This window comes from Balearica regulorum, chromosome 5 (assembly GCF_011004875.1).
Source record: "Balearica regulorum gibbericeps isolate bBalReg1 chromosome 5, bBalReg1.pri, whole genome shotgun sequence".
NCBI classification, from domain to species: Eukaryota; Metazoa; Chordata; class Aves; order Gruiformes; family Gruidae; genus Balearica; species Balearica regulorum.
In genome coordinates, this window is record NC_046188.1 from 43233273 (window position 1) to 43259419 (window position 26147).

General features: G+C 60.5%; 2 protein-coding genes across 2 annotated transcripts; one reads left to right on the top strand and one right to left on the bottom strand.

Moving 5' to 3' along the window:
* MAPK8IP1 (mitogen-activated protein kinase 8 interacting protein 1) lies at nt 1–24400 on the top strand. The gene is made up of 12 exons (XM_075754501.1): nt 1–115; nt 6697–6802; nt 13544–13777; nt 17579–17660; nt 17881–18756; nt 19936–20011; nt 20470–20642; nt 20927–21036; nt 21178–21300; nt 22327–22397; nt 22776–22874; nt 23332–24400. The coding sequence occupies exons 1-12, from the start codon at nt 30–32 to the stop codon at nt 23402–23404; spliced, it is 2109 nt and encodes a 702-aa protein (XP_075610616.1). The 5' UTR covers nt 1–29; the 3' UTR covers nt 23405–24400.
* FREY1 (Frey regulator of sperm-oocyte fusion 1) lies at nt 24382–25608 on the bottom strand. Its single transcript, XM_075754536.1, has 4 exons — nt 25254–25608; nt 24961–25034; nt 24643–24848; nt 24382–24503 (listed from the first exon to the last, which is right to left on the bottom strand). Exons 1-3 carry the CDS (start codon nt 25487–25489, stop codon nt 24712–24714), a joined length of 447 nt encoding a protein of 148 aa, XP_075610651.1. The 5' UTR covers nt 25490–25608; the 3' UTR covers nt 24382–24503; nt 24643–24711.
* Between the last annotated feature and the right edge of the window lie 539 nt (nt 25609–26147).

The following is a 26147-nucleotide window of genomic DNA, read 5'->3' on the forward strand; positions in this document are numbered from 1 at the left end:
CCCTCCGCCTGCATGGAGAGAGCCACAGAATGGCGGAGCGAGAGAAAGGAGCCGCATCCCCGCCCGCCTCCTCCCCCTTCCTGGGGCTGCACCTCGCCTCGCCCCCCAATTTCAGGTACCGGCCGACCTCCTCCCCCCGGGACCCCTGCGGGGCTGCCCCTGCCCTCGCCCCGGGCAGCGCTCCCCATCTGCTGCAGCCCCCCGCACCGCCGCGCTGGGCCCCCGCCTTCTCCGGCGCTTCTGCCTCCTCCCCGCGCATCCCTTCGGCACCCCCACCCCAGACACCGCTGAACCCCCAACACTCTAGCCCCCCCCCCCCGATCACTGCTTCAGCCCGCTCACCCAATATGTTGCTTCAGCCCCCCTCTCCTGCCCCCCAAGCCCCTGTTGGCCCTCACCCCACATACCATTTCAGCTCCCACCAGGCTCCTGCTCGGCCCCATGTCCCCCTCCAGCCCCTCCTTACCTGTCTTATCTCCTCTTCAAATGCCTATTCCTCGTGAAAAAAAAAAAGGTCCATCTCTTTCTCCACCCCCAGGAAAGCCTTTTTCTAGCCCTTTCCTAGAAATCTCAGGTGCTCCCACTTCCTTCCCACCCCTGTGAAACAGGAAAGGTGGGAGAGTGCCAGAATTGATCCTCTCAGCAATACCAAGAACTCCCATCGATTTGGGATGCAGGGGGCTGTCTCTCCTCTGAAACCCAGCTCACGGGGACTTCCAATGGCACGGGCCAGGCCATGATCGGCTGGAGGTGCCAACCTGCGGGGGCCGGGGGCTTCAGAGGCTCCGGTGCCTCCCGAGGGCAGCTCTGGGATGGGGATGCGCTGGGCGGGTAAGGGAGCGCTGCTCCTGCCCGTGGGTGCGGTGCCCGGCATTGCTTGCTTGCCATCTGGGGGAGGCTCGATGCTTCTGGCGGCCGTGCCGTCGTCAGCCATTGCTCCCTGCTTGCCTCTGGCACCCAGGGGTGCTGTGGGGGATCTGGCTGAGAAGGAGGGATCGGTACTGGCTGCTTTGTGTTGTGAGATTTTGGGAAGGGAGACGAGGGGCTGGTCCACTCTTGGGGCCACGACTGAGCTCATGCCTGCCTCTGGCAGGCCCCAGCCCCTGAGGCTTGAGGACCAGCGGGTCCCTGCAAGGAAGCAGGCAGGTGCAGTCGTGCTTTGGTGGTGTTCAGGCAATTTACCCCTGAAGGGATCCTCTGCTCTCAGAGCCCCTTTTCCCAGTGGCTCCAGGGCTTCGGCAGCTGCCTCCTATTGCAGTGCTGCCTGTGAGAGCTGCTGGGAGCTGTTGCAACATGGCCGGGTAAACCCTGCAAATCGAGCGATTAAATGCTGCCTCTGGAAACATCCACCATGGAGAAGGGGCTTGGCTACCGAGCCAGGGGCCGGAGGCTGAGCAGCTCCAGGCCTGCGAGAGGGACGGGCTTGCCACCCAGCACTGTCCTGGGTGCAGCGACTGTTCCCTGGGCACCCTCCCGCTCCCCAGCAAACAGCGATGCCCTGGGAGGGAGAGCGAGGTGCTGCTTCTTGTTATACCTCAGACCTTCGGAAAGGGAGCCCAGGGCGCTGGCAGCGTGCCCTGGGGAAGAACCGATCTCCGTGGGGGAGGCTGTGCAGCTGCAGAAAGCTGGGGAATCAAGGCAGGGGTGCAAGATCTTCCCCGGGTGCCAAGCGTGGAGCGTGAGCCTTGAACTGGAAGGAGATGTCAGTGATGTTCCTGAGCCTGGGGCAGGGTCTGGCAGACCAGACGCGATGTTGTGGCGGGGAGCGGCGTGTGAGGAGGGAGCTCTGCTTGTGAAACATTTGTGAGCTGGCTTACACGGGTCCTGCGTCCCTGCTGCGGGGGCTCAGCGAGGGGCCATCCCCCAAGGATGGAGCCAGCAATGACAAGCGTGGCTCAGGGCAAGGGCTCAGCCTGCGGCTGGCAGCGAGGTCCTAGGTGAGCCCTGCCCTCTGCCCCAGCTTGCTGCCTGCAGGATGAGGTGTTTCTGCTTTTGTCCCCTCTGGTAAGTTCGTCTGCTCTTCCAGCTCCCTGAGTGGCAACATGGCGGTACAAGTGTTAGGTGATCGGTTGGCTTGAATTGAGAGAGGACTTGGTCCTGGCCAGTGAGCGGCCTGATGGGCTGGGGTCTGAAGCTCTGAAGAGGCCGGGGTGGTGGTCTGGCAGGTCCTCATTGCCAGCAATGGTTTTGGTGTTGTCTGAGAAAAGGTGGGAGGAGAAGGATGGTGAGGTGAGCCCTCCTTTAGCCAGGAGGACCTCCAGAACTGGGGTGCAGCTGGGTGCAGGGCCTCGCAGTGCTCGCCATGCTGCCTGCCCCGCTGCCCCCAAGGAGTGCAGCTCTAATGTAGCTGGGACCTGGGAGGTCAGTGACTGATCTCCTCGCTCTCCTTCTGGCTTCCCTAATAAAAGCAAAGAGCATCCACCTAGCTGCTGGGGCAGGAAGGCTCCGAGGGAAGGAAACCCTTAGGGAGTTATCTGCATGGGGCGGGAGAGAGGGGGAGCTACCCCGCTCCTCGGGGAGCCCTGTGGGAAATCACAGCCCTTTCCTGTGCCTGGGAGCAGAGCATTAGGACTGCGATCAAGCTGTTCCTGCTCACACACACACACGTGTGCTCCCTCGCTTGCAGTTCCCAAGTGTCCCGAGTTTATCAGTTCTCGTGCATTCAGCAGGGCTGCCAGCCTCCGGGTGCCTCTCGGCACGTCCTTCAGTGGAGCACCCGTAACCTCTGCAGATGCAGGGCTCACCCACCCTCATGGACGGGGGGTACCTGCGATGCCGTGGTGCCCACCTGCAGCAGCACGCAGGTAGCACGTGTGCCTCCACTGCTGCCGCTGGCAAGGGAAGTTGGCCAAAATACCTGTGTAGGTCCTGCTCAGACTTTTACTGCCAGTGATGGAGCCGAGGGGAGTCAGAGCTGTTTCATTTCTCTGGTATTTTTTTAGCCTCTTTGAGAAGCAAGAGAGAAAGGCAGGAGTGTTTCCAGCACAGGGGGTGGGGGGATACTGGAGAGTCTTCCTCGTATCTCCTAGGAAGTCCTGGAGCATCCATGTGAGAGGAGAAAAGGGCTGGAGTAATACAGAGATAGAGATTTCTTTATTCATTGCATTAAGTGAGGAGGTTTCGAGCCGAGGTGCCTCCAGGCAGAGCTGATAGGGAAGATGGAGCCCTGGATACCGTTATCAGGGATCTGAGAGACAATGAACGCAGTATCACGAGTGACATTTGCCGGTGGCATGGCACTGGTGGGGTGAGAGCCAGCAACAGGTTAGCTCAGCAGAGTGCTCCAGGCCACCCAGTGCCCTGGACTCCTGCAAACGTCACCCACCCGAATCTGGGCAGGGGCAAAGCTGGGTCCCGAGCAGCTGGCAGTGCCCGTCCGGCTGGTGGGAGGTGCACCCATCACTCACAGCCCCTGGGCTGGGGGGACAAGGAAAGCTCCTGGGGTGGGTGCCAGCATGGGGCAGGAGGGCGGTGCTGCGATGGGCAGCAGTGGAGCACAAGATACGCTGCCAGAGCGGTGTATGTGTAGCTGGTGGGGAGGGGCATGTCTTGTCCTCATCTTGAAATTGGGGTGGGTGCCTCTTTGCCAGAGCTGTTTTGGATCCATTCCCAATGGGGCGAGGGATGAATTGCTCCACAGAGGCTCAGGATCCGCGGCATGCTGGTGGGTGGCAAGTGGGTCCGAGAGGCGTGGGGGTGATGGAGCGTTATCTGAGGCCACTATGCCAACACCTTGTCGGCAGCACCTGGCAGCCCCTCCTGGGAAGGGCCCCCATTTCCTTCTGCAGCAGAAGAGGGGTGGGAGCTGGCAGAGCAGCTGACCAGGTATTTGTCTGGCCCTTGACACGGGTTAGAGGTTGGGGAAGCTCAGGCACGGCCCTGCCTGAGGCAGGAGCAGGGCTGGGGGTTCAGCGGGGGCAGACGGGAAGCGGCAGCGCTCCCGGCACTGCTCTGTGCCGACTGGCCCTGCCCCTTGGCAAAGGCTGTCCTCTTGCTTCCCTCCGCTCGGGGGATGCAGCCGGCTGCGATGCCGGTCCTGCTGTGCTGGAAACACTCCGGCCTTTGCGTCGGTGAGCGGCCTCGCTCTACCTGGCGAGAAGCCGGACGAATGCTCCTGTCTCCCGCAGGAAGGGATCCCGTCACTGCGGTGGGGGCAGAGCATCTCGTCCCTGGCTTGGCCAGCGATCCTACAAGGGCAGGAGGAGGAGGCCAGGTGGCGCGAGCATCCGTGCCGGGGTAACCAGATCCCCTGTGCCCGCTGCGGGTGCTGGGGAGCGGGTGCTGGAGCAGCACCAGGAGCCGGGCTGGCTGGCTGGCAGGCGGACGCAGTCAGCATCCCCGGCAGAGTGCAGGGACTTGGCACTGGCTCAGCTGGGGAGGTTATTTTTTTTTTCCCCTCCAGGACAGCTGATTCCATCTATTTTTAATGAGCTTCCCCAGGTTGCGCAGTGAGGAGACAGAGCAGCGCCGGCAGCCACAGACTGCGCCGGGGCAGGCAGAGGGGCAGCAGACGCCCAGGGCTCGGCCGTCATCTCCCTCGCTTCTCCTTGCCTCGGGCCTGGGGGTCTTTCTTGGGGTGGGAGCGTGTCCCCCAGGGAAAGGGGGTCCTCCTCAATGCAGCTGCCCTTGAAAATGGAGTCGAGCACCGAGGAGGAGAGCTGGCTGGAAGATCAGTGGGAGAAATGGTAGGGGATCGGCTGGGCCTCGGGGAGGGGTGGGCTGTCCTTGCGGGCATGCAGGGGGATGAGGGGCAGCCCCTCACCCCTGGGCACATCGCCCTTCTCCGCAAGCGGTGGCTGCAGGACAGGAGCAAACTTGGCACCTAGTCGAGCTCAAAGTTTTCCCGGCTGCACAGGGAGCTGCGTCTCAGCCGGGCGCTGGAGCGGCAAAGGTGGACGGCTGCGTGCTGCCGCCCACCAGCATCTGCAGGCAGAGCCATTGCTGGACACCTGCACATCGCCTCCCCATCCCCGAGAGTGTGGGCAGGGCTGTCTGTCCCCATCCCAGAGTGGGGGGCACTGCTGCCCACCCCAGCTGCTCCCGCAGAACTGGGGAGCCCCTGCCAGCCCCTCGACAGAGTTGTGCCTCTCACTAGGACTCCATGGCGCCTGCCGTGCTCCCGTGCTGTGGCGGGTGGAGGCCCCGAGCATTAGCAGCTGATGGTGTCCTACCATGGTGACCCACGTAACCGGAGAAGAAATCGATTCGTGCTTTGTGCTTCCTGCTCCACATTCCCTCCCGTGGGCAGCAGCAGGAGATGGGTGAGGGGGAGAGATGAGGGGGGGTCTGGACACCCCACCCTGTGCTGAAGGCTGTGTCCATGCCCCCCCCACGGCATCTTGCAGGGGCTGCCTTCACCCCAGGGAGCCCACTGCTAGCAGGGTCCTTGAACACACGGAGGGGAGATGCCACTTCCCCCACGGGCTTCTCCTGCTTCTTCCCCCCCACCGGGTTCCAGGACAAGGGAAGTGTTGCCCCTCCATGGCACTGGCTTGGTGCCACTGCAAGGGCTGGGGGGGGGCACAGTGTGCGAGCAATGCTGAAAGCAAGCGTGGCAGCTCTGCAGGTCACAAAATACCCTTCTCCTTCCTTCCCCGCTGGTGAGGGCCAAGCCAGAGAGGGGTGCTGAGCTCAGCACGGTGCTTCCACCCAAGCATCTCCCAGCCTGAGGAGCTGGGAGCAAATGGAAACAGCAGCAGGCAAAGCAGCACCCACAGCCAGTCCAGACAAAGCTCAGGGGCCTGAGTTGGTTGGCAGGGGACTTTTGAGCTGGGCTCTTTTATTTACCCCTGTGGTAATGAATAAGCGAGAGGAGCATTGCGGTACCACCACGGAGAAATGTTTTAATGCACGGAAGCCAGGAGCACCTCGCCGTCCCCCCCGGGGACGCAGGCAAGGACGAGAGGAGTCCGCTCGTCAGCATGCTTCCAGCCACTAAAAGGAAATCTCTGTAAACTTTTTGAAGAGGTGTAACGAGCCTGTGGGGCTGACAGCCCTAAGGGACCCCTGAGGCCACGCAGGCAGGCTCGGCAGCACCGATGGCCAATGGCCACTGGGATGCCCGCAGTCACCCCAGGGAGAGAATTTGGTGCAGAGGGAAGTAGCTGTCCTCTCTTACTGAAGGCACCTGGGCTGGGACATCCCCCCGAGTCATGTCTCGGGGGCTGGCCGTGCCATGGCTGGTGGGTTTGTGGTGCTTGCAAGGTGTGAGGGTCTTGTGGTCACCTGTCCCAGTGGGTCCATCCTCTAGCTGTGCCCTGCCAGGACCCCCAGCCCTTCCCCTCCCTGTAACCCCAGCCTTTGCTCCGCTCAGTGTCTGTGCCCAGCTGGCACAACCCCAGAGCCTTCCTGGGATGGTGGGAGCTGAACCCTCCTGGGAACACCTGGCTGCGCTTTCTGTCCCATCCTCTCCCAATTTGCACATCCCTGCTGGCTTTGGTCAGGCAGGGGCTGGTTTGGGGCACGCTCCTCCTGCCTCCCCACAGCCACGGACCATGCCAAGCCCAGCCATTCAGTGGGGACAGACCCATTTCCTTTGGAAGGAGCCCCCTTCCCAGTCTTTCTTCCCAGAAAAGACCAGGAGAGTTTCTCCTGGGGCGGGCAGTGTTGCTCCCTGTCTGCAGGGAGCACGCTGCCCTGCACCCTCCTGCCCACCACCTGCACAGTGGGTGACCACCCCATCTCTGGTCCCTCCAGGCTCACCCACGACATCAGCCTCGAGGAGTTTGAGGATGAAGACCTCTCCGAGATCACCGATGAGTGTGGAATCAGCCTGCACTGCAAGGAGAGCCTGGCCACCCGGGTAAGTGCGATGGGAATGGGGACAGGCATGGGAATGGGCAGAGCTCCCATGCAGGACCAGCAGGTCCCCAGGCCAGTGATGCTTCCTCAAGGTGCCCATAGCCACGACCCCAATCCCCTCCGCACAGCAGTGCCCTCTCCTCACTGCAGCATGGCGCAGAACCTTTCTGAGCCAGTCAAACACAGGGGATGAGAAAGCATCTCAGAGCTGGTGCCTTTTGGTCCCCACCATTCTGGAGCAGTATGAGTTCATTCCTCAGGGATGAGTCTAAGGGTTTGGGTGCAACTGGGGGCATGCCCCCCAATTTGAGCGGGATGGCCAGCGAGCCTCTGGCACTTGATGGGCATCCTCGGGAAGCAAGGACGTGTGCGAGGTGGCACCGAGGGTCCTGCACAAGCTGTGCCTCCTGCCCCAACATGCATCCCTGGACCTGCAGGTGCAGCTGGGCTGGCGTGGTGAGAGCCCTCCTCCACTCACCCGAGGCGTTAATTCTGGCTGCCTTTAGCAGGAGCCATCCTCAGGTGTTTCGGAAGCAGGAGACCTGGCGCGCCAGTGAAACGGGAATGGAGGAAGCGGCTCCAACCCCAGCAGGCAGCAGGTGAAATAAAAATGGGAGCCGTGAAGCCTGTGCAGATGCTATAGGTAGGTCTCCCATCTGCCTTAAGCACACTGGGGCACACTGTGGAGACCCTGGTGAGGTTTGCACTGCTATTTGAACTGCCTGAGAAGGCCACGGGAGCAGAAACGTGGAGATAAACAGAATTACATTGGATTTGGAAATATGCAGGGAGTCTGTATTTTGCTAAAGTGTTTCATACTAACGGGATGCAAATGCTGGAGGAGCAACCAAACAGTTTGAGAATAATTTCATGCCTCAGGAGAAATATTTCCTCTGCAAAACTGTTAAAGACACAGTGAGGAGGGGAAAGGCAGAGGAATTTGTCACAGATTTAGGTTTAGAAAGTGAGTTTGCGGTGTCAGGAATCCCCAGTTGCGGGCAGAAGGGTACAGACAGCCCTCATGCTGGGGGTGAAGGTGTCCTGCTGTGCTCCCTGCTCTAATTCAGGACCTTCCCAGCAGAAAGGTGGCTGCTCGTGGAGATGGGGCTGCCACTCCACATCTCTACTCCAGCCACAGGCTCTTCCTGCTCTGCGACGTTATAGCCAGAGAAGGATGGGGAGAGCCCTGGTTCATGGGCTGGGTATGCCAAAGAAAGGAGGGATAACGCTGGAGGGAAAACCAATGGCAAACCCGGTGCTGGGTGTCCATGAGCGCAGGGCCTCGGGAAGATTGTCCTGCCTGCAACAGGTAAGGCAGGCAGGGGCTGTGGGTGCATTGCTGGACGCTTCCCGTTAGCCGTCCCAGTTCTCTTCTGCTTATAGCACCACTTGGGCTCTTAGGACAGGATTTATTTTTTCTTCACAGAGTGCCAGCCCTTAGCTGAGGTTTGGCGGGGAGAGAATAAGGAGGTGAGGGGACTTGCAGCTCGACTGCTGCAGCCCTTCCTCAAGGGTGAAGAAAAATAGACTGTTTCACCCACTTCAAACAGTTTACTGAGGAGGGGTTTCTGCACCCCTGTGCCGCAATGCAGAGACCTGACCCTTGGCAGAGGGTTTGCTCGGGCTCCAGCAGCGAGCCTCGTGCCTTCCCCGGGGAGGGCTCAGAGCTGGTTTGCGCAGATGCCTGGGTGCACTGAGAGTCTGCCGGGGTGGAAGGGGGATGCGAGTTGCCCCTGGGGAAGCAGTGAGCTATTCATAAACACGGCAAAGGAAGAAGCCTACCATGCTCAGGAAAAATGCCTACTAAAAATATGTCCAAATGGTGTATATGGGACACAGAAGATTGCTCGAGGAGCAGAAGTAAAAGCGGCGACAGCAACGGCGGCGAGAGGGGCTTTTCAATCCCAAAAGTCGAAGGCCGGGGAGCTTTCCAACCCGATTGCCATCCAGAGTGAGCTTGGGGCGACGGGACTGCAGTATCTGCCTGATGGAAGCAGCCAGGCCCAGAGGGAGCAGCTTGGCCGGGTCTGTGTGCGGCACGGGGGCCAGCAAATCAGTAATGACCCGTGGCTGGCATCAGCCAGCTAATTGCATCACGTGGGGATGGCTGACAGCAAGTCAGTCTGACGCTGGGGCCGGGGCCAGGGGGGCCCCCATGCCGACGTGCTGCCTGTGGCGAGCTCCCGGTGCCGGTGCCGCAGAGCACCCGTGGTACGTAGGACGGAGGGTTGGTCCCGGTCATCCCCGCAGTGCCAGGCGGCTGGCGAAAGCCCGGTGACGCAGCGAGGGATGCAGGGTGAGAGCGAGCTGCCGGCCCGCTGGGTCACACCGGAGCGGAGAGCAACGGGGAAGGGGGAAACACAGGCCCTGGGGAGCGCGGCGAGCCACGGGGCTGGGGGCACCCAGCCACTCCAAGTTTCCTGACGCAGCAGCAAGTCTCCGGAGAGAGGGGCAGGCACAGTAACCCAGCAGCGAGCGGGAAAGCACTGGGAAGGAGCGAGGGGACAAACCCTGCCGGAGGTCTGGGAAGGCGGCTGCCGGATGGGGACGGCCGGTGACCTTGGCGAGGCAAGGGGTCCGGCCAGAGCCGCTCGGCAGCAAAACCCCGTGGCAGGAACGGGCGGCCGGTGCAGAGGTCAACATCCAAACAGAGGTGGGGTTTGGGGTTTTTTTTTTTTGTCCTGGAAAAACAAAGATGACTTCATTGTGGGCTATTTTAGCAGCTTTCCAGAAATAGTGGCTTAGAGACACAGAAACTGCAAAGAGGCGTAGACTGATGTTTGTGCAAGAGGGAACTCTATCCACCTCATGGATGGGAGACCATGTGCTAAGAATGAGGAATAATCCCAAGTGGGGCTGAAAAACTCCTTAATTTTAACAAGAAGCCCCGGAGGAATGAAAACTGGGAGAAAAGCGAGGGGTGCGCTGAGGAGAGGGCTCAGCGGAGGAGCAGAGCTGCCTTTCGGGGCTGTTGAACTGCAGGGCAGGCGTCCAGCTGGGGAGGAGCAGGGGCTGCTGGGGTGAGGGACATCACCCCTGCCTCACAAATGGCACCAGTCGGGCGTGTTGAGAGGAACGGCTGCAGCAGAAGTACCAGGCCTTTGCTTCAGGTTTGGCCTCGGTTTGGTGACTTGGAAATCCGGGGTGAAGATCCCTGGTTTCAGCAAGATGGATCCCAGCAAACAGCCAGGCTGCAGTTAATAAAGGCTCGGTGCCTCATCTGCATTCCAGGAGCTGTGGAAAATGGTTAATACAGGAATGAATGGAAAAAAAAAAAAAAAAAAAAAAAAAAGGAAAGACAATAAGAAATACCCTTCTTGGAAATACCTGAGAGCATGAGAACAAGTGCCCAAAGGAAAAGAGCTGATTTAGGGCTGTGCTGAGCCTTTGTGATCTGCATGAAAAGGCCTGAACCAGCCATGAAGATACACATAGGTGGAGGAAAAAACCCAAAACATTGTTTTTCCAGCATAATAAGACTGCTGGAAATGCCAGGCTTCCCCTCGATGTTCACTGTCTGATCCAGCGTGCCGCTGGCAGCAGCCAGCCCCGGATGGCCAGAGGGACTCACTGCAAAGGGGGAAGCAGCTGCAAGGAGCCGGCCAACCTGCTGATCCGGGGACCCGTGGGGAGCCGGTTGCATGGGCTGGGAGCAAAGGATACAGCAGCAAGGCAGCTGCTTACTCCGGGCGGCTTTTCAAAGGCTGTCCCGTGAAACTGTCCCTGTGATCCATTGCCAGGTGCAGCTGCGCCAGGCTGGGGGTAGTGAGTTTTCTCCTGGCGCTTTGAAGCTGGGAGCAAAGCAGTCACAGCCGGGTGGTAGGGAGAGGGGACACAGTTGTCTCCGCTGCTTGGCAAGTCCCCTTTGCTTCCTCATGCTCATAAAATGCTTTTCCTAGCTAAAGGTTTTCTCACTCCTCCTCCGACAGGGAAGGCTGCAGGGGTAGGGGAGCAGGGAAGAGCTTTTTGCCTGCTCGACCACAGGGGGTAGGGACCAGAGTCACTCAAGCATCATCTTGTGTATCACCGCCCTCCCTTTGCAGGAGCCTTTCATTCCTTGGGGAGCGAGCAGCACCCGTCCCTTCCTGGGGTCGGCAGCAGCCCCCACACAGGTGGTTTCCCTGGCTAGCCTGGTGCTCCCAGCACCTTGCAATTGCAGCAGGGCTCGCGCTGCTCCGGCCCCCCTGGGGCCCATGGACCTCAGCATCAGGACCATCAGAGACCAGCTGCTGGACACTGGTACTTCTTGCCATTGGGATGGCACCGTGTGGGTGGGAGGTAGCAGCAGCAGGAGCGCTCTAGCGTTGCGGCCGTCCCAGGGACAGACCTGTAATGGAGGTGTGAGCCTCCCCATGACTGCATCGGGGTCTAGATGTGCATCTTGGGTACATGCTGCAGCAGTATTCGGGCACTGGTACTGCTCTCCCACGGGCCCTAATCTCTCCCACAGGCTGAAGGGACTTTGAGAAGTCACCTCACCATCGCACCTGCGCTGAGGCGTGAGCATACTCAGGCTGGCCTTAGGTTACATGAACTTGTTCCTAGAAGTCTCCCGAGGCAGCCTGTTCTGGTGGGGCAGTGTCCTTCCAGTTAGAAAGGCTTCCCAACATCCAGTCCCTGCCCTCGCTTTGCAGATCACTGCAGGTCCCACTCAGGTGGTAAGGTGATCTATTGCTGTGTGGTTTCAAAATCATTTTGTTGTGCTACAGGCCATTAATAAGTACCTGCAGTGGTTGTAGCTTCCTTCTAGCTATTGAACTTGGAATGGTGCATCCCTCCTAGGGTGCACGTTTCTTCAAAACAGGTACCGTTTTGCTTTTCTGCATCCTTTTGGGACTTTCACTCCTCTGTGAGTTTTCTGAGTGATTGCTACAGATACAGGATTACTGAGGCAGCAGCATTAGCAGTGTAGGTTGAACGTCACCAGCTGGCTCAAACACACCTACCTTAGCTAGGATCTATTTAGCCAGAATTTCCTCCCAGTTCTTTTCCTTTGCCTCTGTTTCCGTGTTAAAATCCATGTGATTTGCCACAAGCAACTGGTGTGACCTGCCACGGAAACAGAATTTGTCATATGAAGGCTAATGTTAAAAAACAAGGGAATTAAATCTTTAAACCCTTGAGAGGACGGGTTGTGGTGGCAGTACTCCTCCAGGTGCTCACCCGGTGCCTGCCAGGACTGCAGCAGAGACACTGGGGTGAAATGGCCCCATGAGAGGGGTCGTACTGTGCCTGCAGCAGGCAGAGCCCTGCCTGCACTGCCTTTAGTCCGACAGTTTAGGAGCTGGTAGCACCGAGAGGTCTTGGAGGGGCTGCCAGAGCTGCTGCGGCTGTTACTTCTCCCACGGCTCAAGGGGCATCCTCCATGCAGCTGGAGACATGGATAGCATCAGCTGCAAAAAAATGCCCTTCTCCACCTCTGCCCGCTGACGAGCTTTCCAGTCACCACAAACAGCTGATAACACGGGGAATTTAACCTGCTAATGCCAAGTTGCAGCCTTTACTGCTGGCTGCAGCAACCTGTGCATGTGCAAGCTCCGGTTACTCCAAGGAAGGTGGCTTGGGAAGGAAACCGCTGACCTTTAAACACCTGCAGCCGTGGGAGAACATCAGTGCCTCTTCGCCCAGCAACGCAGCCATGAGGGCATCCGCTCCTCGCAGCCCTCACAGGCCATGGTGGCCACCTTGCTCCAAGGGTGCAAGAGGAAAGAGTGGGGCTGCTCCCAGTCAGAGCACAGCCGTTGCCAGCGGGGGACTGGAAAGCTAATGCCAGGCTGCCGGCTTGTCGGGCATGCCTTCTGCACGGCTTCACATCCCGATGTGTGCAAATGCAGGGTGTGTGAGAAGAGGCTCGCTCACGATGAGGAGGCCAAGGGGGGGTGTAGCTGGTGTCCCCAGCTGCGTAATGGGCGTTACAGGGAAGAATGAGCCTGACTCCTCTCAGAGGTGTGCAGTGAAAATGTCAAGCCCACAGAGAGAAAAAGTAGTAGTGGTGCAGCACTGGCACCAGTGACCAACGTGGCGGTGGGTTCTCTGTCCGTGTTCAGGTGTGATGGGCAAAGCCCTGAACGACCTGCTCCGGGCAGGGGTTGGGTCAAACCTCCGGCCAGAATGATTGTACACTTGTATAGGCCCCAGGTGCCAGGACGGGAACCAAGAAAGGGCACAGTCTGCCTTGAGAGGAAGAATCATAGGACAGCCCAGGCTGGAAGGGACCTTAAAAGACTACCTGGTCCAACCTGTCGTGGTGCTAGATGAGATTATCCAGCACCCTGTCCAGTTGCATCTTGAAAATCTACAGCGATGGGGACTCTACCACATTCCTGGGGAGGTTGTTTCAGTGAATGATTGTTCTCACTGTAAAAAAATGTCCTTGTTATGTCGAGATGAAATCTGGGTGTGCACATTTGTGCAGTTTGTGGTGAATGTGATGGTTACATGTAGCTACAGGCACCTGCCGGGAATGAGGTGATGTGGGTGTCCCGTCACCCAGGGCAGCGAGCAAGGACGGATGCTGCCCCAAATCTGTCGGGGGGGCGGGGGGCGGGGAGGGGGCGCGGGGCTCCCCGGCCTCGGGAATAACATCTCTGCCCCTTTAAAAGGAAGAGGCCGCCGGGTGCCGATGCGGCGGCACTGGCGCCGGCCCCCCCTTCCCCGGCCCCGGCGGGAGGCGCGGCGCGGCGGCTGCCGGCCCGCCCGCCCTCCCTCCCGGTGGCCTGATCGCGGCCGCTAATCCCGGCAGGGCCATGTGAGCCGGCAGGGCGGCGGGGCCCGGGCGGCGGGCGGCGGGGAGGCCAGCCGGCTGCAGGCGGAGATGCTCCAGCTCGACCTCATCGACGCGGCGGGGGACGCGCCGGCCGAGGAGCAGACGGCGCCCGAGCCGCTGCAGAAAGACCCGCCGGCCGGGACCACGGATGTCTACAGGCCGAAGAGACCCACAACTCTCAACCTCTTCCCGCAGGTGCCTCGCAGCCAGGTGAGGACGGGCCGGGGGCGTCCAGGGAGGAGGAGGGATGCTCCCGCCGCCGGGGGCTTTTGTCTCGGAGGGATGAAGGGATGGATGGCGGGGCTCCGCTGGAAGGATGGCGGGGAGAGGCTCTGCTGCCCATCCCCGCAGTGCGCGGCGGGGCGGCCGCCCCCCGCCCGGGGATCCCTGCCCGCCGCCGCCCGCATCCCCGGGCCGGTCGCAGCGCAGGTTCGGTCCCTACTGCAGAGCCGGAGGGAGCGGTCTGCGAGCCCGGGAGGCACCGGGGGGGGGACACGGGGACGTGCTCTCTCCCTGCCGTGCCGCCCCCTCGCACCCCGAGCCCCTTCAGGCTGTGCCCCCCGCACAGGGCACCACGCTCGGCGGGGGTGGATGGGGGGGCTCAGGGACCGGGTGGGTCCTTCTGCCCTCCCTGCTGCCGAGGTGGGGAGGGAACAGGCCACGCTGGGGCATCAGTGTGGCAGGGCTGAGCTGTGCCACCAGCAGAGCCCGTGGGGCAGGGGCAAGGTGGGAGCGGGGAGGGCACCCCATGGGGATGGGGAGCAAATGAGGCATGTCGTAAGGAACGCATGACTGAGCCATCTTGGGCCAGGGCACCATGCCACAGGGCTGGCGAGCCCAGGGGGGCACCACTGGCCGACAGCTGGCTGGGCTCCAGCCCCAGGCCCAGGCAGTGCCAGCCCCAGGGCAGGATGGTGACACTGGGTGCTCTGTGCCCAGCCATGGGGGCTCGGCGGCCTCCACTCCTGAGCAGCGACACCAGGCAAAAGAAGCATTAATGTCAATGCCCTATGCAAAATTTGAGAGACAGAATGGCAACGCCCAAAATGGTGGCTGGGAGGATAAGGGGGTTCTGTTGTCTCGCTCGCTCTCAGATTTTGCACGAGGTTTTGGATGGTTTTCCCCAAGACTGCCCGCCCCACACAGCCTTGGGGTTGCTGCTGTCTGCAGGGTGAACAGCATTTTGGTGCCCCGCACACTGACCCTCTAAGTGGCAGCCAGAATCCCTTTGCCCCTTCTCTCCTGCAAACTTCACGAACCCACGCAAGGTGCGCGACGCGCAGGGCTATTTTTGCCACCCTCCTGCATTCAGCCCATGCCTTCTGCCAAGTAGGAGGATTTTCGTCGCAGTGACGTTCAGCTGAGGAGCATGAAGCGAGAGGCAGGTGTCCCTGTGGGTGACAGATGGAGAGTAGTCAGAGCTGGGTGTCACCAGCCCAGCACCGGCAGCTGATGCCAGCTCTCTGCCTGAGGCCACGGGTGGGAGGAGGAGGAGGAAAAGGAAGGCACAGAGCCAGGATGGGCGCCCTCGGGGCAGCTGGCACCGGGGACAAAGGCAGCATGGCTGGGGAGGAGGGGGAGCCCCACGGAGCATAATGGACAAGGGGACAGCAGCAGCCTTGTCCCACCCTGCGCAGGGACCCTGAGGAGCAAGTGGCACGTGGCAGCCACATCCAACTGGGGGGATGGGGGACAGCAGGACCCCCTCCTGGGCAGCTGGTCCTAACCAGTGTCCAGAGGTGACAGCAGGCCTATGGAGAGGGATTTTGGTGGGGGGTTTGCATGGATGGTGGGCTGGGGAGGTGGAGTTGATGGTCCTCTCGCAGGGGGATGCCGGAGGCTATGGGGCCACAGGCATGGCCGGAGCTGAGGACATGGGGAACAGGAGGTGGGGGCTTTGCCACAGCTGGCAGTGGGAGCCTGGAGCCAGCAGGGATGGGGGCACAGGGCTGGGGCATGGCCGGTCAGGGAGGGCAATGCTGTCAGTGGCATCTAGTAAGAGGTAGAAGTGCTGGAGGCAAGATGGCTGTAAAGTGCTTGGGGTGCCTGTTCTGGATGCCTACCTTGGGCCAAAGATAGACAGATACCCCTGCCCACACGCGATGTCCCGAGAAGAGGACAGGGTGGAGGGCATCCCTTGAGGATCGACCTGAGATCTGCCCCCACCTGTGCCAAACCCTCCTGCACCCTCCTGGCCCGCCTAGCTCCCACCTCCTGCAGGTGGTCAGAAGAGGGACCATGGCCGTGCGTCCTCTCTTGAATGCCCAGCCTTGGCACCGGGCTGGCTTCCCGTGCCTCCAGCCTCCTCGTGCTGGGCAGGGCATGCATGGGCAGGGTACTGTCCCACCCTCTGCTCCAGCTTCTCTTTGCGGGGCCAGGAGCTGGCTTGGTGATGTCATGGTTGCTGCTGGGGTCTCTGTGAGAGTCATCCCAGGTAGGTGGCCTGGGATGAGAGGAGCATCCCCAGCTTCCCAGGAGGGGAAGAAACAGCTGCTGGGACTGGCTAGGTTCATCCTTTGAGACCTTGTGAGTGCCTCTCCAATCTGGCTGGGTGTTACTGACCCCAGAGTGCCCTGGCCCTGCGGGCTCGGTCGGCTGAGCCTGCTGCGTCGCTGTCTCCTGTCCTGGTCTGGGCAGCTGGGCTGGCTCATGTGCTGGCCCCGTGGCACTTTGCACGCAGAGGCTGTCACTGCGGCAGCTCGCCTGGCCCGCGTCCCGGCCCATCGTGTCCCTGGGAAAGGCAAGCGGGGACGCGCCATTATTTGCCTTGGCACAGGAGGGGCTCACGGAGGCAGTGTTGGGAGGTCGCCGAAGCTCTGTGGTGGGGGTCCGTTCCTTCCTTGTGCGGAGGCAGGGATCTGGCAGCCGTGGTTCAGCAGCATGCGACTCAGTGGAGCTTCAGGGCAAAGGCTTGCTTCGTGTTGGTGGGGAAGCAAAGTAAGCAGGGGGCAGCTCCTGCGCTGATGGTAATAGCTGCAGGCTGGCGATAAGGCTGTGAGAAAATCCAGGGAGTCCCAGCGGGGCTTAGTACTTGAGCAAAAGCTAACGGCGTGGAAAACGCCACTGCTGTGGTGGCAGGGAGAAACACCCTTGCGGAGATGGGCGGGGAGGAGTGGTCCCCCATCTGCAGGAGGACCCTTGTTAGCCGGGGGACCAGTGGCCTTCGGGGCTGGGGAGGACTCCTCTCCCAGCCCTGCAGACACGAGACTGCTGTGGTTCCCTGTCCCCAGGTCTGACAGAGAGGCTGAGCACACCTTCCCCTGGGCACACACATGTGTGCACACGCATGGCTGGCCACCCATGGCAAGGCGGGCAGGGCACAGCACCCACAGAAACTCACCCGAGTGTGGGCAGCACCAGTGGCCTGATCCTGCCTCACCTCTCCAGCTGATCAGGATTGATGTCTGCCAGTGCACTCTATATATATGTGTGTGTGCATGTATAGCTATGTATCCATACATACATGGGTGTGTGCGTATGTATACCCCTATATACACCCAATATGGATGATTCCAGTACCACATGTCAGTCTATCCAGTAGCTGGCTCCCAGCTGGGCAGCAGTACAACCCCTGGCCCTCGGGACTTCCCCTGTTTAATAACATTGGGTGGTTTGAAGGTAGGCAAGGCCTGAAGGGTGGGAGCAAAGCGTGCCTGCCCAGCCCAGCCAGGCTCCAGGCAGGCTCAGGTCTTGAATTTTTGGCTTGGGACCATCCATCCGTGGGCTCCTGCATGTGAGTCTCCCTGGGGTGGATGAGTACATCCATCCAGGTCAGGCCGTCTGCTTCCCGGCTGGCTCCTTGCCTGCTCTGCATTGGCCACCACACCAGCTCTCGCAGCAGTGGCATGGTGAGATGTGGGGCTGGCGGGGGGGTCCCCTGAGCACCACGTGCCCAGGCGCGGGGGGAGCTGAGCAGGATGCTGTGGACCCGGGGAGGGATGGGTGCTGCCACTGCTGCGCCACGCGATGTTTACTGTTTGGGCTACAAGGCGGCTTTGTTCTTCTCCTCAGGACACTCTGAATAACAACTCTCTGGGGAAAAAGCACAGTTGGCAGGAGCGGGTGTCCCGGTCGTCGTCCCCTCTGAAAACGGGTGAGTTCTTGGGCTGTTGGCCAGGGACAGCTCCTTGCACCCCTTTGTGGCTCTCAGGAGCCTGGTGCAAGTGGTGCTGGAGCAGGAGGTTGGGGTGAACGTCCCACATGGATGCAGGGTGCATGTCCATCTTGAGTCTGGGTGGCATCCCTGGCCACCTTCCCTGGCAGGGAGCATCACCCTCTGCAGAGCTGTCAATGCTGCTCTCCTCCCCCTCCAGGTGAGCAGACCCCTCCCCACGACCACGTTTGCCTGAGTGATGAGGTCAATCACCAAAACAGCACAACCTCCACCAAAGACCGGGGCACGTCCACGGAGAGCCCGTGCCGGCGCACAGCAGCCACCCAGATGGCACCTGCCTGTGTCACCTCGTCCCGGCCACCTGAGAAGCACCAGGCCACCAGCCGGCCCCCACCTCATGGTGCCAGTGTGGTGGTGGTGACAACAAGGGGTCCCGAGGCCCACCGGGACCGCATCCGCTACCAGACGGACGTGAGGCTGGAGGCCACAGAGGAGATCTACCTGACGCCCGTGCAGAAGAACTCAGACCCCCTGGAGACTGACAAGCCGTTCCTGTCTCAGTCCAGTGAGAACCGCATGTCCATCAGCTCTGACATCGACACCTCCAGCTATTCGGCCCTGGCAGGGAAAACCAACCCCTCCATCAGCGAGGAGGACGAGGTGCTGGACTACATGTCCTCCCCTGACAAGACAAACCTGCCCAGGGCCTCCTGTGGTGGGGGGAGCGGTGGCTCCCGACCAGGGCACAACCTTCAGAGAGCCTCGGTGAGTTCGGACACCAGCGCCCTCTCCTACGACTCGGTCAAATACACACTGGTGGTGGACGAGAATGTGCAGCTGGAGCTGGTGAGCCTCAAGCAGTGCTACTCGGGCTACAGCGACGAGAGCGATTCGGCCACTGTCTACGACAACTGCGTCTCCTCGCCCTACGAGTCGGCCATCGGTGAGGAGTACGAGGAGGATGCACTGAAGCGTGACTCGGTCTGCCTGTCCGAGGACTCCACCCCCGAGGCAGACATCCACTTCTCCAAGAAGTTCCTCAATGTCTTCATGAGCGGCCGGGCGCGTTCCTCCAGTGAGTGCTGGGTGCTGGGGGGAGGTGGGCTGGTGGCTGCCTGCCCGGGCAGCCCTGCCCATCCCTGGTACGAGTCTGAGGGCACACTCAGGGTCCCACAGCGAGGTGGAGAGCCACCAGCAGGCACCAGCCCCAGCTCTGCTTGCTGCAGCCTGTGGCTTCGTGCCTGGTGGCCAGGGAGGGGGGGGGGGGGGCTTGGAAAAGCCTTGCGACGTGCAGGTGGGGGAGGCTGCAGTACTGCATCCAGCTCTGGGGTCCCCAGTACAAGAAGGACATGGAGCTTTTGGAGCGAGTCCAGAGGAGGGCCATGACAGAGGAGGGCCATGTCAGAGGGCTGGAGCACCTCTCCTCTGAAGACAGGCTGAGAGAGTTGGGGTTGTTCAGCCTGGAGAAGAGAAGGCTCCAGGGAGACCTTCTAGCAGCCTTCCAGTACCTGAAGGGACCTACAGGAAAGCTGGAGAGGGACTGGGTACAAGGGCATGGAGTGATAGGACAAGGGGTGATGGCCTTAAGCTGAAGGAGGGGAGATTTAGATTAGGTAATAGGAAGAAATTCTTCCCTGTTGAGGTGGTGAGGCACTGGAACAGGTTGCCCAGAGAGGTTGTGGATGCCCCCTCCCTGGAAGTGTTCAAGGCCAGGTTGGATGGGGCTTTGGGCAACGTGGTCTAGTGGAGGGTGTCCCTGGCCATGGCAGGGGGGTTGGAACTAGATGATCTTTAAGGTCCCTTCCAACCCAAATCATTCTATGATTCTACAATTCAGGCTGCTTTTTTGGCTAGCCCAAGGTATGGCTGTGCTGAGGGTAAGGCTGGGTGGTCTCACTGGGGGACAGCATCGCTCCTGGAGTGTTCCCCTCCTCCCTGAGCCTGGAGAAGCACTGGGGCTGGTGGCATGCCCCAGCAGGCAGGGCATCCCACAGTGCAGCCAGTCCCACAGTGCTGCTGACACCAGCTGTCACAGCTGTGTGGGGTGGCAAAGGGAGGTCGTGGTCCCAGCGGGGACCACCGGGCACCAGTGCAGCAGCTCTAGCTCTGCCTTTCTCTTGTGTGGCACTGCATGGCTTTGTCTTAGCCAAGCCACCCCCTGGACCATCAGCAGCCTGTTTGGCTTGATGTCCATCCCTTGGTTGTGGTGCTGACCCCTCAACACTGAGATGTCCCCCTCTGCCTTCATCCCCAGGTGCCGAGTCTTTTGGGTTGTTCTCCTGCATGATCAATGGGGAGGAACAGGAGCAGACCCACCGTGCTGTCTTTAGGTGAGCTTGCAGGTGCGAGCGGTGTTGCCAGCCTCATGGAGCAAAGCTGGTGCTGCCCTCCCACCACAGTGGGGCCAGCCCAAACCCCAGTGTTTCCAGCTTTCGGGATGCCCCACGGACCAAACCACTGCCCATGGCTCGTGTCCTGCCCAGGAGCAACATCTGCCCAGGCTGCTGCAGGGGCAAGACCTCTGAGGTCAGCTGGGACCTCTGGGGAGCATCATGAGTGGTGCACAGGGATACCCTTGCCTTAGGTACCAGGGTGCTGACACCTTTTGAGCCTAAACCTGCTCAGATGCTTTATTCAGCATCTCGGGTCCCCATGGGTAATTACACCTGCCAGGCTGCTGCCTGCCTGGGCCAGCGTCGGGTTTTGTGTTGCCCCTACCCCAGCAGTGTGCCAGTGAGAGGGCCACCAGTGCTGCTGGCTGGCCAGGTGCTAGTGCCTCCCTGCCCAGGTTTGTGCCTCGCCACGCGGATGAGCTGGAGCTGGAGGTGGACGATCCTTTGCTGGTGGAGGTGCAGGCAGAAGATTATTGGTATGAGGCCTACAACATGCGGACGGGTGACCGGGGCATTTTTCCTGCCTACTATGCTATCGAAGTCACCAAGGACCCAGACCACGTAACAGGTACCAAGCCTCTGCGCGCAGCCTGCTGATGTCCCCCATCTTGTGTCCACCTCCTCTCCACTGAGAAGAGCCTGGTGCTGAGCAGGGGGATGGAGGGAGGGCCAAGCTGGGCAGCCAGCAGGGAGCAATGGGCAGCTTCTGGTGCGATGCCGGGACCTGGTGCTGCGGGAAGCCTTCCCTGGGCAGGGAAACACACAGGGGTGGGAATATGGAGCGGGGAGGTGGATCGCAGCCCACGTTCCCAGTCACTGGAGATGATCCCCACCTCGTGCTCTCTCTTCCAGCTCTGGCCAAGAGCAGCGACTGGGTGGACCAGTTTCGGGTGAAGTTCCTTGGCTCGGTGCAGGTTCCCTATCACAAGGGCAACGACGTGCTGTGCGCAGCCATGCAGAAGGTAGTGTCCCACCCCATCCCTGGGAGCAGGAGCGCCTGGTCCTCCTGGCAGCAGGGCAGAGCCTCAGTGGGTAAGGGAAAGGGTGAGCCATCATCACTGCTCACAAGTGCCAGGGCTTTGTCTGTCTTCCGCCCCCCCCAGATTGCCACCACGCGCCGCCTCACTGTGCACTTTAACCCACCCTCCAGCTGCGTCCTGGAGATCAGTGTGCGTGGGGTCAAGATTGCCGTGAAAGCCGATGACTCCAAGGAGCACAGCAAGGCAGTAAGTGCCCCAGTCCCTGCTTGTCTCGTCCTTTCCCTGGCTGCTGGCTCATGCCCCCTGTGCTACAGGTCATGTTTGCATATGGAAATGGAGGATTTCCACCTGTCTAAGACTGTGAGAAACACCATCAGTGGGGTTGTAGGCCCACTGTCAGGGTCCACTGTGCCTCACAGGATCCCAGCTTGGGGCTGTACCGCCGGCTGATGCCCTTGCAGCTGCCAAGCGTGTTGCTGTGCTGGGATGCTGTGAACTGAGCCGCACCGGTAATCTGTCAGCTGCTCCTAAACCTTTCTGCTACTATTTTGAGTGGTGTCCTCCAGGTCTGCCCGGTAATCTCTTTAGCTGGCTAGGGCAGGCTGCTGATTAGCGTTCTGCATAAGTAGCCTAGCAAAGCGTGGCAAGATGCTGGGCAGAGGCAAGCAAGGGCTTTGCAGCAAGCTGTTGGGAAACCTCTCCTACAGCTGGAGGATAGGAGCAGTTCATGGCTCCGAGTGCTGTGACAGAGACCTGGGCTGCAGTTTCTACAAGTCTTGCCTGTATTTAGAGGATGCCATCAACTTAGTTGCTCTTTAAACTCATATAAATTATATTTCTCATTTCTGGCTGGGACCCTGTGAACACCCAGGCTTGCATGACTTAGTTCTAAGTTATCCATTCACCTTCTATCTGCTGGTATTTCTGAGAGCCTTTTTCATGAGGGAGGAGGTGTGTGCTGGGTGAACAGCAGCACTGACTCTAGCCTGAGTACAGCCTAGCCCAGGGTCTCCAGGGAAAGCTGGCAGGAGCTGCTGGAGGCAGCCGGGTGGGAGCCAGCAGGGCTGCCTGGAAGAGCACCCTGTGTGCAGGTACTTGAGGCCATCCTGAAAGTGCTGCTGGTGGCGGCCCAGGATCAGGCTCCAATTCATTTCACTGCTCAGCCCAAGCACGTGTTTCCAGCAGCCAGAGACCGGCTGTTCCGCAGAGTGGGGGGGGGGGGAGGAAAGCTTTGACGGTTCGTCTCTCTCTCTCTCTCTCTCCCCCCACCAGGTAAACAAGTGTAGCCATTTTTTCCAGCTGAAGAACATTTCCTTTTGTGGGTACCATCCAAAGAACAACAAGTGAGTAGTAAGGAGGTGCAGGGCAGCTCTTGACACCAGCAGCTCAGCACGGAGGCTTTGCTGCCTTCCCCCTCCCTGGGGGGCAGCATGACTGGGGCTGGGAAGGGGAGGGGAGGCTTCCCAATGCCCCGGTCCTGAGGGCTCCCCTTCCCCTGTGAGCCCAGCGCCGCAGCTTCATGCAAAAGCAGCATTTGGATGGGCACTACATCCCAGCTCTGGACATGGGCCATGGCAGCTGGTGGTCACTAGAGGCTGGGGGGGGTGGGGTGGTGTGTGTGCAGGTCCCCCCTGTTCAAGGGTGGATACACCTCAGGGATGCTGGGGTACCTGTGCCTGTCTGTCTGCTGCTTCGGTCACACCTGCTCTCTCTGCCCTCAGATATTTTGGGTTCATCACCAAGCACCCTGCTGACCACAGATTTGCCTGTCATGTCTTCGTCTCGGAGGAGTCCACGAAGCCACTGGCGGAGTCTGTAGGGTGAGTCCCGGCTGGGCAGGGAGAGGGGCGCTTACTCCCAAAGGGCAGGAGGAACGAGGCAGCCAGGCTGATCCTGCAATCTCCCCATACGTGTGGTGCTTGGACGTGGCCGCAGGCTGGCACCTCTTCTCTCAAATGAGAGGCTTGGGGCGAGAGCCAGGGCTGACAGGGCTACGGGCAGCATATTCCTGACAGCACTGGAACAAGTCCCAGTGCAAGGCTTTGCAGGCAGATGGCTGAAAGTCAGGCGCTGTGCAGGGGATCAGAGCAAGGATGGAGACCCTGCAGCTCTGATGGCAGCTCTGGGTGTTGACGCAGGAGGGGCCAGGAGCTGGGGGGGCAGGCTGGAGAGTCAAACTGGCTGCAGAGTAGGGAGTGAGGGTGAGAAGGGAAGTGGGGCTCTGTAAATGCCTTGCAGGGAGGACGCTGCTCAGCTTTGCCCGGTGCTGTGTTGCAGGAGGGCTTTTCAGCAATTCTACAAGGAGTATGTGGAGTACACGTGCCCCACAGAGGACATCTACCTGGAATAGGGGCTGGCACAGGCACCTCCTGCACAGCCAGGGCTGCGATCTCGCCCCTTCCCCGTGTCGTGCATGGACAAGAGCTGCTTTGAGCCTGGAGGAGGAGCAGGCCTGGGGCAGGGCTCCCCGGGGCATGGAGTGCCACCTCTTTTCATGACTCCCCTTCCTCGGGCTGGGGATGGGACGGGATGGGGGGAGGGCTGGACAAATTGTGTTTATTGTACAAAATACTCTTAGTTTATTCTATTGGAGAAGCACCCGCTGGGTGCCCTGCCTGTGAGCAGCGGAGGGGTGGGCAGTAGTCTGCTCAGGCCCTTTCCTGCTGCAGGCTGGGGTGACAGCATCTCCTCCTTGTGACCATGGCCCAGCGTCCCGTCACATCCCTCTGGGGTGACTTTTAATGCAGTGGCAGAGTCGGACTCTCGCAGTATGAAGACACAGCAGCTACAGCAAACAAGACCCATGTGCTGGCTCACGCCTGGGAGATGGGCTTGCCCTGGGTGGGCATCACCTCCCTGCCAGGCCTTGGGGACAAGGCTGCTGGGCAGGGATGACAGAGGCAGCCCCAGTATCTCCTCTGCCAGAGGCGTGCCAGCACCAGGACGAGCTGAGACAGCTCACCCCTGCCTCTGCCCTCATCCCCAACCCTCCCCCCCTTGTACCTGTTCCCTGGGGAGAGAGAAAAGTCCCCCCCAATACCTCCCTGCAGTAACTACACCCTTGGGAGGGGGGCTGTTCTCTGCCCCTTTCCCCTCTCCCCCCCCCCAGCTGCAGGGGCAGAGGCAGCAGCAGGGCTAGGCCACCCCGGGGCGGTGGGGCTCAGCCCCTGTGCAGAGCTGGGTCCCTGCCGGAAGCGGGGCAGGGAAGGGCTAAAGCCTGCAGGGAGGTGTGCAAACCACCGGGGAGGTAGAAGAGCTCTCCTGGTCCCTGCAGCCAGCTGTCTCTGTGCTTCAGCTGGATCTGCTGTGATGGCAACAACTATTAAATATGATGGTTCATGGCGCAGGGCTGCCGTGCTCTTTGTGTCCCACCGCAGCGGGTTTGGGCCCTGGCTTGTTCCCTTGGGACCCAAGAGTAGCTGGAGCTTCTCAGGTTTGGTCCGAGATCCCTGGAGGCCAGAGATCATCATATGATGATCAGAAGGGACCTCTGGGGGGGTTATCTGCTCCAGTCCCCACCCAAAGCAGGGCTTACACTTACACACCCCACACACCCCCCACACCCCCATTCCTACACTCCACACGTACCCAGTCCTGCAGCAGCAGAGAACAGGCGGGGCATCCCAGAGGCTGTGGTGGGCACAGAGGCACGCTGGCTCACAGGTGGGCATCGTAGTAGTACTCCAACAAGTCAAGCTCATCACGCTTGCTTTTGCCAGCTCTGCGCAGCCCCGCCGGCCGCTCCCGGGCTGCCTGGGTCCTGAAGCGAGGCTGCTTGGGTTTGATGCCGTAATCTGAGGGTAGAGCAGAGAGGCCAGGTTCAGCCCTGGGGCTGGGAACAACCACCCACCTGGAGGGGTGAGTGCATGGAAAGGGGATTTGGAGGGGGCGAGGAGAGCACTGTACCATCCACCAGTCCGAAGTGCTCCTGTGGAAGCTCCAGCGGAGCAGAGAAGTCCTCGGGGACCGAGTAGCTGACCCTGTGGAGGATTACCAAGGACAGGAGTGAGTAAAGACCTTACGGTGTTCACTCATGCTGGCACAAGAGCTCCCACACGCTGCTTGTCTTCGCCCAGCCCAGCCAGCTCTCAGGACTTGGTGCCACAAATGTCTGCCCATGCCTGGGCCAGGAGCCATGGGGTACCTCTGCAGGTACCAGGACCGGGAGGAGGAGGAGGGAGGGGGGGAAGCACCATCACCTCTGGCGCAGGGGCTGCGTGAGAGCAGTCCCCAGCAGCAGGGCAAGCAGCAGGAGCCAGCACTGCATGGCGCGCCCTGACACCAGCTCCACAGTGAGGTCACAGAGAAGCCACCCCGGTGGCCCTGGGACACCGCTGGGTTGGGCAGTAGGCAGGCCCCCGCCCAAGCATTCCTGCCTACCCCCTCCCAGTAGGTGAGCTTCTGGTCCTGGGCTGCCTGGTCCCATCCAGGCCATGCCAGCTGCTCGCAGCCCTCCCTGCACAGGGTGCACACGCCTCCACGCAGCCACAGCTCCAGGGCTGCTTCCCTGTGTCTCACCACCACCCTTCACCTCTCTCTCAACCTCTCCAAAAGCAAACCCCTTCACCTCACTACTTCCCTGTCCCCAGGAGTGGACCCCCCCAACACTTTCCAGGCTTTGCAGCCTTCAGCATCTTCCTCTGCTTAAAAGCCCAAACACAGGGAGCAGTCCCTCACTCGTGGCTTTTCCATGCTGCTGCTGGGTTACAGGGCGTTGCTACCAGCTGAGGTGGCAACACAGACCCCACATGCTGCCAAAACCCTGTGCTCCCCTGCTGCGGTGACCCATTGGGGGGGGGGGTATGGAGGTACATCCCCTATTTCAGGTGCTGAGGCAGGAAGGCTGTGCCCCAGAATCCCTCAAGGATGGCTGAGGTAGGAATGCTCCTGTCACCCACTTGAGAGCAACACACCTGGCAGCTTCCAGCTCCCAGGGCTGGCAGCTGCCTGCGGGACAGCCACTGCCAGCTGGCAAGCCCTTTCTCCTGGCCAAGGGAGCCCCCACAGCAGCTCACTGAGCAGACTGATGCCTCAACTGTCCACCAGTTAGCAGATACAAAAAGATGGCCATGGCTGTCCAGGCCTCTCCTGGG